The sequence below is a fragment of the Mustela lutreola genome, chromosome 2, assembly GCF_030435805.1.
Source record: "Mustela lutreola isolate mMusLut2 chromosome 2, mMusLut2.pri, whole genome shotgun sequence".
NCBI lineage: Eukaryota > Metazoa > Chordata > Mammalia > Carnivora > Mustelidae > Mustela > Mustela lutreola.
The window spans coordinates 223,050,991-223,061,468 of NC_081291.1; the positions used below are offsets into that span (position 1 = coordinate 223,050,991).

The 10,478-nt window shown below is 57.3% G+C and overlaps 1 protein-coding gene across 4 annotated transcripts in view; it reads left to right on the forward strand.

The window, feature by feature from the left end:
- Positions 1-9,895, forward strand: part of AGPAT3 (1-acylglycerol-3-phosphate O-acyltransferase 3) — a 79,449-nt gene extending 69,554 nt beyond the window's left edge. For 3 of the 4 annotated variants that reach the window (XM_059164874.1, XM_059164875.1, XM_059164876.1), the window contains exons 4-9: positions 102-263; positions 1,119-1,272; positions 1,863-1,965; positions 4,516-4,591; positions 8,708-8,906; positions 9,438-9,895. In XM_059164874.1, coding sequence (XP_059020857.1) covers positions 102-263; positions 1,119-1,272; positions 1,863-1,965; positions 4,516-4,591; positions 8,708-8,906; positions 9,438-9,526 — 783 coding nt within the window. In that variant the 3' untranslated portion in view covers positions 9,527-9,895. Of the gene's footprint in view, positions 1-101; positions 264-1,118; positions 1,273-1,862; positions 1,966-4,515; positions 4,592-4,734; positions 7,412-8,707; positions 8,907-9,437 lie in introns of those variants that run through there. The other variant, XM_059164877.1, reaches the window with a different exon arrangement.
- Positions 9,896-10,478: the final 583 nt, after the last annotated feature.

Genomic DNA, 10,478 nt, shown 5'->3' on the forward strand with positions numbered 1-10,478 from the left:
GAGCAGGGCCGCCTCATTGACGGCAAAGTCACCAAACACCAAGCCGGTCCCAGGGGTGCCTGCGAGGGTCTGGACTCTCACCACCCGCCCCCTCCCTCCAGAGTTCCAAAGTCCTCGCAAAGAGGGAGCTGCTTTACGTGCCGCTCATCGGCTGGACGTGGTACTTCCTGGAGATCGTGTTCTGCAAGCGGAAATGGCAGGAGGACCGGGACACCGTCCTCGAGGGGCTGAAGCGCTTGTCCGACTACCCCGAGTACATGTGGGTGAGTGCACAGCCTCTGCGATGCGCACACGCTGCAGCCCGTGAGAACCGGACCCGAGCCCCCCGGAGCAAGGGCACAGCAGGGCCAGGCCCCTCCCCCTCTGAGCTTGCAGGCTGGGGGGCCCCTCCCAGCTCACCCACTTCCCTCTGCCCCAGTGCAGACCCAGAGCCCCACTGAAGGCACCTGGAGAGGGAGCGAGCCTCCCTTCCTGCATCCGCTGCCCCGGGACACCTGCCTGGCTCCTGGCTGGGTGGCGGGGGAGCTTCTGGGGAGCCAGGCTGCAGAGCAGACCCCAGGGACCCTCTGGTTCTGGGGATCAACTTGTACTTCAAAGAAGACTTAGCCTGCCCTTCAGAACAAGCACCCCTCAGGCCCCTGGGGCGGGGGCTTCCGCCTGTGTTTCCAGCCCCTTCCAGGAGTCTGAGACCCCCGCCCCATCAGAAACAAGGGCAGGCTGTCGGTGTGAACATTGTTTCCCTTTCTGAGCTTTCTGGTCTCTGGCAGGAGGCCTTTGAAAACTGGCTACTTAGTGGCATTTTTAATCCCCCCGGGGAGGCAGAGGGATAAGAGACTTCCGATTTTCCGCCCCCTGGTGAGGAGGCTGCTGCCCGGGCATCTTCCTGTTTGCATTCCTTCCAGAAAGTGGTCTTTCTCAGTCCTCGAGAATCAGGGTCGTGGCTCAGCTGTTCTGCGAGGGGCAATGCGTGGCCGGAGCGTGGGTCACACCCTAAATAAAGTCACGTTGTACATGATGCCCCACCGGTCCCTGGAGTGCTCCGTCCTCGCTGCGAATTGAGCAGCACGCGCTCTGTGAGCCCGTCGCCTGGGGTGACCTTGTCCACTCTCATGTGGCAGTTCCTCCTGTACTGCGAGGGCACACGCTTCACGGAGAAGAAGCACCGCGTCAGCATGGAGGTGGCCCTGTCCAAGGGGCTCCCCGTGCTCAAGTACCACCTGCTGCCTCGCACCAAGGGCTTCACCACGGCGGTCCAGTGCCTGCGAGGGACAGGTGAGGGCCAGCCGGAGGTGGCCGTGCGTGCTCTGGGCTCTGCAGGGCAGCGAGACCGGGAAGTCATGATGTGTCCAAAGCTACACAAGGGACAGCCGGGCCGTGTAGAGAGAGGGCAGCAGGGGCTGGGACGGGGAGCCAGTGAGCACAGTGACCGTGTGTCGGCTGGCCCTGGCGTCTCTGAGGTGATGGAAGGCTGGTTGATGGTACAGGTGACAGATACACGGAGTGAAAAAGTGATGTGAGTGAAAACCTTATTCTAAAGGGGAAAATACTATCTATCTAATGAGTGCCAAAGGGGGCAAGATCAAATATAGGACATAGAACACGGGGAACAAACAGCAGCCAGACCCTAAATCTGAAAACAGATGTCAGTAAATGCAGTACTGAGCGCCCCCACGTATGCAGAGAGGAGCCTGTGGGGCCCAGCGGGGTGCGGGGCTGAGTCGTGTGCAGGTGCGGGGCCGAGCCGGGTACGGGCCGAGCCAGGTGCGGGGCTGAGCAGGGTGCAGGTGTGGGCATGGGTGCGGGCATGGGTGCGGGCATGGGTGCGGTGCAGGCCCCGGTCTCAGGCCCCCCCATCCCTGCAGTGGCCGCGGTCTACGACGTCACGCTGAACTTCCGTGGAAATAAGAACCCGTCTTTGCTGGGAATCCTCTACGGGAAGAAGTACGAGGCCGACATGTGTGTGAGGTGAGCCGCCCTTCCCCGTGTCCCCAGCCCTTGGCACCGGGCCCTCCCCGTGCAGCCTGGAGACAGCCTGCGCCCCGGGACTGCACATGTGGGGACAGACACAAGCACTAGCTCTCCTACAAGGTGAAGGGGTGGGTGCGGGGTGAAGGCAGAATGTTCTGGACGCCCCGAGGGTGGGGCAGCCTCTCTTGCCGCAGGGAGCACAGAGGCCCTTTAAAAGAGGCTTGGCTCCAGCTTGGACCACGACTCAGATTCCCACAGGCAGAAGTGGGAGCTGGGGGAGCTGTCCCAGCCCTGCGCCTGGTGTTCTTAATAGTGGGGGTTTTGACTTTGGCCTCAGCTCAAAGCATAATGGTGGGCGGGCCCTCCAGGTCCCCCTCTGGACTGGATCAGCTCAGTTGAACTTGCCGGCCCCTCCTCTCCAGGTTCCTTCACCGTGTGCAGGAAGGCAGGACCGGCCAGCGTGTGCCTAAACCACGTGCGGGGTCAGCTCCCCTGGTCTGTCACCCACCAGCTCTGACTGGGTCTCCGCCCCGCTCAGCCTGGCCCCCAGAGCTCTCAGAGGCCCCCCTCATGTGACCCCATCTAAAGCAGTTTCACCCCCCAATGCAGGAGTAATTTTGTGAATGCTAAGAATAAGCCAGGGGGCTTTTTCTCCTGCGGCTTGCAGTGGATTGGCTCAGAGGAGGTACAGAGCCGGCGTCCCTGCCCTTAGATCTCTGGAACCAGCAGGGACCAGGCAGCTTTCCTGGGACTTACTGGTCCTGGCAGCCTCCAGCCCTCGCTGTGGTTCGTATGAGAGCACCTGCTGTGGTCCAGGACAGTGACAGCTGTGGTGGCCTCTGTGCCGGTGCTCACCCTCCCTGGTCCTGGGGTGTTTGGGGGGCAGGGTGGCCCAGGTCCTAGCCAGCAGGTGGCAGGGTTGGGGGAGCCCTCCTGATCCGGCTCCAGGCCCGTGCTCACAGCCACCCCACCGGTAGCACTGCCCCTCTAAGGGACCATCACCTCCGGCAGGAGAAGACCTGAGCCTTCTGTTCATTTCCCCCTTTGTTGCAGAAAGCCTGAAACTACACTTTACCTAACTTTATTTTAACAGACATGTTCTTAGAATGTCTAAAAGCGTCAATGTGCTGTTTTGTGGTACTTACCATTTGGCAAATTTGGAGGAAAGCAGTGTCCAGTGAGTCTGGAACATGCTTGTCATCAAACAAGCCAAAGCTTTCTTGGGCTCATGGAAGTTTCCTCTTTGGAGTCCTTTTCCTATTCCCCTGCTGGTGAAGTTGTGCTGGGGACAAGGCCAGGGGCATCCGGGGGTGGTGGCCTGAGCCTCCCCGAGTTCGTTTGGGGTCAGCATTCTTCAAGGGACTCGAGTCCGCTCCGGGAGCGGACTTTTTTTTTTTTTTTTTTTTAAGATTTTATTCATTTATTTGACAGACAGAGATCACAAGTAGGCAGAGAGGCAGGCAGAGGGGGGGGGGGAGCAGGCTCCCTGCAGAGCAGAGAGGCCGATGCGGGGCTCGATCCCAGGACCCCAAGATCATGACCTGACCTGGAGGCAGAGGCTTAACCCACTGAGCCACCCAGGCGCCCTCATAGTTTAATTTTGTATCGTGCTTTTAAATTCTTAATTTATACACTTTGTACTGCGCGTCGCTGACTGACACTAGAGCCTGGGTGTGGCCAGGACGGGACACAGACCAGAACCAGAGCAGTGTGGCCAGGTGGGTGGGTGGGAAGCCCGTGGGCGCGTCCCTCAGCAGCCCACCCTTCCAGACTTGGTCTCCTCACCCGTGGGTCCGGGAGTTAGAGCACTTTCGTGTAGAGGGTTCCGCCTTTCTCTCACTCCCCGTGGGCGTCCAGCACTCTCCAGAGGCTGCGTGAGAGTGGCACCCACCTCGATCCCAGAGGTGGGCAGCCCTGCGGGAAGAACACCGCCAAGGTCATTCCTTCTCACGCATGTCCCCCCGTGCCCCCTGCCGGCGGCCTCAGGGACTGTGGCTGCGGTGGACAGCCCTTCCTGCCCTTGCCCTGCTTGTCCCCCCCGGAAGACACCTGCGCTCCTGGGCCGGTGATCCCCTGGTGATTAGGGATATAAATAAATTGTGTCTTCTCTGGAGTCAGCTGTTTGTGAGTTCAGATTAAAGTTCTGAATCTCTCTTGCTTTTCATATTCGGAGCAAGTAGATCTCATTGGTGAAATACAATCCTCTTGGCCTGATGGTAGACACTGTCAGATTTGATTATTTCCTAAGAATGAACTATTAAGAAAGACCAAAACTCCTGTTGCAGCTCACAAATGTGCACCCTTCTCTGTGGAAATGGGGGCGTGATCTGTTCCCTTACAGTACTCACAAGCACCCCTCCCTCCGTGGCCCCCATGGTCCTGCAGGGGTCAGTTCCTCTGTGCCCGGGGTGGATGTCTTTGCTGTCTATGTGGCCTTGGAACTTGTGAGGCACGACCAGGAAAGGTGGGCCAGCGACGACCCCCCTCTCCTGTTTGATGCCCTCCCACGGGGAAGCCACTTGGCTTTCAATCTTCTTCCCCAAACAGGAGGTTTCCTCTGGAAGAGATCCCACTGGATGAGAAGGAAGCGGCCCAGTGGCTTCATAAACTGTACCAGGAGAAGGTAAAGGCATGCGGCGCTCCTCTTCCCCGGGGGTCTCGGGAAGAGGTTTCGGCGGGGCGGCTCACGGGGCAGGCGGGGCGTGCACGCGGACGTCTGGAGAGGGAGAACATGCGGCTCTCAACCACTTCCCCCCTTCTTTCCAGCATCTTGCATGTTTCTTGACTTGTGAGAACTCAGCACACTAGAGAAAAGTAGGAAGGATGACGTACAACTGTGGCTGCCACACTATCACACTGGTTTCGCGTTTTCTCGTAAAAGTGGATAGATCTACAGCCTGCACATAGTGTGTGTGTGATTTATGCAAGAGACGCAGTGTAGGTGACGTGAGGAGATCCGTGTGCCAAGCACGGATCCTTCTCCGCTCCCCCCGCAGCACGCCCTGCCCTGAAACTTCACACCAGCTTGTTTTATACACACGAACACACAGGACACGGTATCTTCATCTTCAGCATCGGGGGCGCTTAGAGAGAGACAAGATCCTTTCCACATACAACAGGTTCCCTTTTAAAGGCACGGGTGAGCTTTTAAGAAAATAAGGGACATCTCTAAGGGTCCAAAAAGAAGGGAGAGCTGAAAGCCCGGGGTAAGCCTGTGAACTTGGGGACGCCCCACCCTGCGATGGCGTTTGCTGGTCCCTCACCCTTACCCTGGAGTCTTGGGTTCGAATGCCCGCCCGGAAACAGAAGGTAGGGTTGAGCTCGTTGCAGGCAGAGACTTTTGAGAGTCTTGCCCTCGCACCGTGAATTAAAAGAAACCAACCTGCCCGCACAGGAAACAGACTTCGACGTTCTCCTTTCTCCTCTGGGTCTCCACAAGGTCTCCCTGATAACTCGTGATCACAGGCCGGTGCTCAGAGGGGTTTGCGGTTTGAATTTATCCCAGCGACATAGTTCAGGGAGAGCAGAGCCAAAATGTCAACAAGTGGTTCTAGACAAAGCACTCCAGAGTTCCCGAGAAAAGCACACAGAGAGCTGGAGAAATGCAGGTAAACACAGGTTTCTGTGGGTCAGGTCCCGTGGGAGACGAGCACAGAACAGAGCACGTGTGCAGCGCCGCACGGACACAGAACGGAGGACGTTCGCCAGCGGATCCGCAGAGACTAAAATCAGTTTGTTTGAAGTGACTGAGCACGAAGAAGGACCCGAAAAGAGTAACGCCCACGGAGAAAAAGATTTGAGAAGAACCAGGTAGAATTTACAGGCAGCAAAAACCGAGTCACTGACGGTGAAGTGTTAGTTAGTAGGTTAAATGACAGATTGGGTCCAGCGGAAGAGAGAGTGACCTGGAAGACTTCGAGGAGATTACTCAGAAGGTAGCACAGCAGAAGCACGGACAGGAAAGGAAGTTTAGCAGACGCGGAGCACAGGCCGAGAGGTCCGCTCTGTGACTACTGGCAGGTTCAGAAAGGGACAGGAGTGGTGGGGGGCAGGTGTCAGAGATGACAACGGTGAGCTCCTGGCATTCGTCGGGTTCCAGAAACACAGGTCTGGAACAGGGAAATAAAGAGAAATTCGTCCCTACTGATCTGAAATCGCGGGACGCGGAAGACCGTGAGATCTTAGAATAACCAGAGAGAGGGGAAGTCGTTCCCACGAGGGAGTGACTGTGAAGTTGACATTAGACACACCTTACTATGCGCCGGGGCCTCTTATAAACGCCTTACACACGTTTTATCCTAATAGTCACACGCACACTGACATGCACGTATGCATACATGTGTTAAAAATAGAGTAAACCCAGAGAGACTAGAACAAAGAACATAATATAAACATAGCATTCATCATTTGAACAGAAAGCAAAGCTACAAAAGCGTGTTATCAACTGTACCAAATGCTTTTCCTTTAAAAATACTAACAAAATTTAAAAAAGTAAAATAAATAAAAAGAAGAACATAAAAATAAAAATACTAACAACGTAGAAAACGGTGGACAAGCCTGTCCCGTTAGAAGAGGGACAGCATCCACAGAAGTGAAAAGGTAAGCCCGGAGGAGCACGGGAGACAGGAGGAGGGTCACCAGCGCCGTGTTCCTGCGCTGGAAATCTCAGATAAAGTGAATGACGATTTCCAAGAAGGTGAGTCTCTCCAGAAGAGAAATAAAGCCTAGTGGGAAAGAAATGCAGCATTCGCGTGTAGGTAGACAGAAAGGCAGAGAGATCTTGAGCACAGGAGACAGTCCGTCTCCGAAGCCAGGCAGCTTGTGAGGGTTTTAACTCTTACGATAGACGATTGTGTGCAACAGTGTTATTCAACAGAAGAGGAGAAGTAACGTAACTGTGTCATTAGGAAACAGGACAGTGTGTGTGTTCATCTGCGATGGTGCAGTCGTGGTGAACCGACTGCGTTTCATCTGCAGAACCAGATCGTGTGGACGCAGTGTGTCGACACGGCGGGCGGCGGTGCGCGTGCGGGCCACGTGGGGACTGTGTTTGCACGCACACACCTGTTGGGTGCACCTGCAGCGTGTCGGGGGTGGAGGACAGAGGGCCCAGCCGGGACCCAGCAGCCTCTGGGGGTGGCGGAGTAGGGGCCTCATCTCTGTCCCTAAGGTTCACCTTCTAGAATCATCTAACACAGATGTAGCAAGGGACAAGCTTTGACATAGATGACTTTTGAAAACATAGGTATTTTTCTATTATTTGCCATGTTTTTCTATACTACTGAAATACATGGTAACATTTTTAGTCATTTTTTGTGTCACTTAACGGTTTAATTTATATTAAGGACATTAAGGTGTTCTGTTTTTTCTTTTGTCAGTCACTATCGTGTTTATATCTGTCAACACTGACATAAATAGGTTTAATTCACTCCTTTCAGGTTTTTTTAAAAAGACCTTTTTTAAAATTTTTATTTATTTATTTGTTTATTTTTAGAGGGCGGGAGGGAGGGGCAGCCTCCACACACAGCAAGGAGCCCGACGCGGGGCTTGATCCCACCACCCCGAGATCATGACCTGAGCTGAAACCAGGAGCTGGACGCTTAACCGACTGAGCCCCCCAGACGTTTTTAAACTTAATTTAGTTTTTTTAAAAAGATTTTATTTATTTATTTGACAGACAGAGATCACAAGCAGGCAGAGAGGCAGGCAGAGAGAGAGGTGGAAGCAGGCTCCCCGCTGAGCAGAGAGCCCGACATGGGGCTCAATCCCAGGAATCTGGGATCATGACCTGTGCCGAAGGCAGAGGATTTAACCCACTGAGCCACCCAGGTGCCCCTTAATTTAATTTTTTAATCCAAGTAAAGTCTACCCCCAACATGGGGCTCGTGCTCAGGCCCAGGCAAGGTGCAGACCCAGCTGTGGCCAGACTCAGTGCTTTGAGCGGATGTGACAGCTTCCCAGAGGCATCGACAGCTCCCGTTAGCACCAGGCATAACCTGGAACTGGACCACAGAGGTCGCGCCGTGTGGTTTCCCTGTTCCGCAGATGTGGGAGCGGACTGGTGGGGGGTGTGGGCCGGGGGTGGGGGGTTCCCGGGCCTCCCGGCCTCTTGCCCTCTGTCCCGCTGCACAGTCAGGGAGTGGCGGGCAGTCGGGCGGGGAGGGAAGCAGGATGGAGTCCTCACTCCAGGGCTGCTCTTCCCTGGCCACGTGAGTCTGGGCTACGGTGGCCGAGTGCCTGGCAGGCTTCAGGGAGGGGGCACAGGCTGGATGCGGCTGGGGGGTCTGGAGGCTGGTGGCTGAGACCCTGTCTGTTCCAGCAGAGCCCTGCAAGGGGAGGGGGGAGGGGGGTCCGTGGGGAGTCGGGAGAAGTGGAGGACGTGAGCTCAGAGAGTCGCGAGAGCCGCTCAGCCGGCCGGGCCCTGCGTGTCCTCTCAGTGAGCCAGACCGAGCGTGCACGAGCCCGTGTGCCCTGGGTGGACGCAGTGTGCGTACCAGCTACGTTTCCTGGCCTGTGTCCCAGCTCTGAAGGGGACGGAGCTGTTGCCTGGAAGAAGCCACGGCCCACGTGGGCACTGTGGCGAGTCGGTCTTCAGGGCAGGGAGTCAGTCTTCAGGGCAGGGGGCGAGCTGAGCTCCCCTCCCAGACCCTCCCAGCACCCGCAGGCAGGATCCTTCCGCCACTCCCAGGTGTAGACGTGGGGCTGAGCCGGTAGCAGCTCCATCTCCCGACTCTTCCAGGACGCCTTGCAAGAGATGTACAACCAGAAGGGCACGTTCCCAGGACAGCAGTTCAAGCCCCCGCGCCGGCCCTGGACACTCCTGAACTTCCTGTCCTGGGCCACCGTCCTCCTGTCTCCTCTCTTCAGTTGTGTCTTGGGCGTCTTTGCGAGCGGCTCGCCCCTCCTGATCCTGACGTTCCTGGGGCTTGTCGGGGCAGGTAACGGATGTGAAGGACGCGGCTCGGGCTGGGGGTCTTCTGTGCTGGAGCCTGGGAGCCGTCGAGGTGGCCGGCCTGTCGGGAGCGGGGTCCCCCAGAGTCTTTCCAGCCTGTCTGCTACGCCACAGGGTCGTGCGTCTCAGGGCCATCTGCCTACCTACCTGCTCTTGTGGCATCGTGTGCTGCTGCTGGGGTCAGGCTCCTGGGTCTGCGAGGTGGTCTGGGGGTCTCTGAGGACAAGGCCATTACTTTACAGCCCTGCACACAGTTCTGGGACCTCAGGATGTCCCTGGAGCCTTAGTCGATGGTCGATGGTCGGACACTCAGGCTCTCCCCCACCAGGCCCACCCCCTGTGCCCCTCAGACCAGGCTGGCCCGGCGTGGAAGCGGGGAGGGAGCAGGGAGAGGGCTGGCTTGCCGACCCCACGGAAGGTCAGAGGCAAAAGGTCGGGACTGCCCTACCCCACCGTCAGGTTTTCCGACTGGACGGCCAATCGGCTGGTCTAACCTTGCCTTTCTCCTGTCTTAAAGCGTCCTTGGGAGTCCGCCGACTAATAGGAGTAACTGAAATAGAAAAAGGCTCTAGCTACGGAAACCAGGAATTTAAGAAAAAGGAGTAATTACCGGCAGTGATGGTACACACGTAACCTGACGGTGGTATCCATTAACTCGATTAGACACAGAACAACACACACAGATCGGAACAAAAGACCCTTAGAAACGATTTTTCTTAATAACTGGTGACTAATATTGACCAGGAAACCTTGAGCCAAGAGCGAAGCCGTCGGAGGCCCCTGCAGAGGAAGACTCCAGCTGCACCCCTGCGTGGGGCCGAGTCCACCACGGAGCCTGGCGCAGGGGCCGCGTGTGTGCGGGGGCGGGGGGCAGCCACGCCTGGGTCACGGGTCCCATCCTGATGTCATCTCGAGAGATTCTGCTGCCAGAGGGGGCCTTTGGACGCTTTCTCTGCTTAAACTTAGATCCCATTTCGTTTTGATCGGTTATTTCGGGAACTCACCCGGGCCCTTCGCCGCCTCCCCTCCCCTCAGCGAACTTTCCCTGTCCTCCCGGAAGGGGGGACATGGAGGTCCCAGGCCCCCGGAGCGCCCAGCGCCTCTGCTCCGCGCTCGCCCATGAGCTGGGCGTGCAGAGCGCTCCGGGGGCTGAGCACACCGCGTGTCGGATGGACGGGTAGCCCCATTTCACGGTCAGACCCCTGCTTTCCCGTCTCCTCCCTAACCCCGTGCGCGGGTACCTTGCGTCTGTTTTTACAGTTTAGGGGCCCCTTCCCCCAGTGGCTGCACCCCTGCACCCCACGGGGCCCTTGGATGCTGGTGTAAAGAGCGGCCACCAGCGAACCTCTTCTGGCTGCAGACTGCTCACGTGGAGCTCGTCGGCTTCGGGAGGTTTTATTTTTACAGTTGGCCCATCGGTGGCTCGGCTCCCCGATGAGAAGCAGCCGTGGGGAGCCTCGCCCGCACTCTGCCTGCCTGCCTCCCCCAAGCAGGCCCCGGTCCCAGGGGTGGCCTGCTCCCGTGTGGCCGGCATCACCCCGGGGGCTTGGGGGTACTG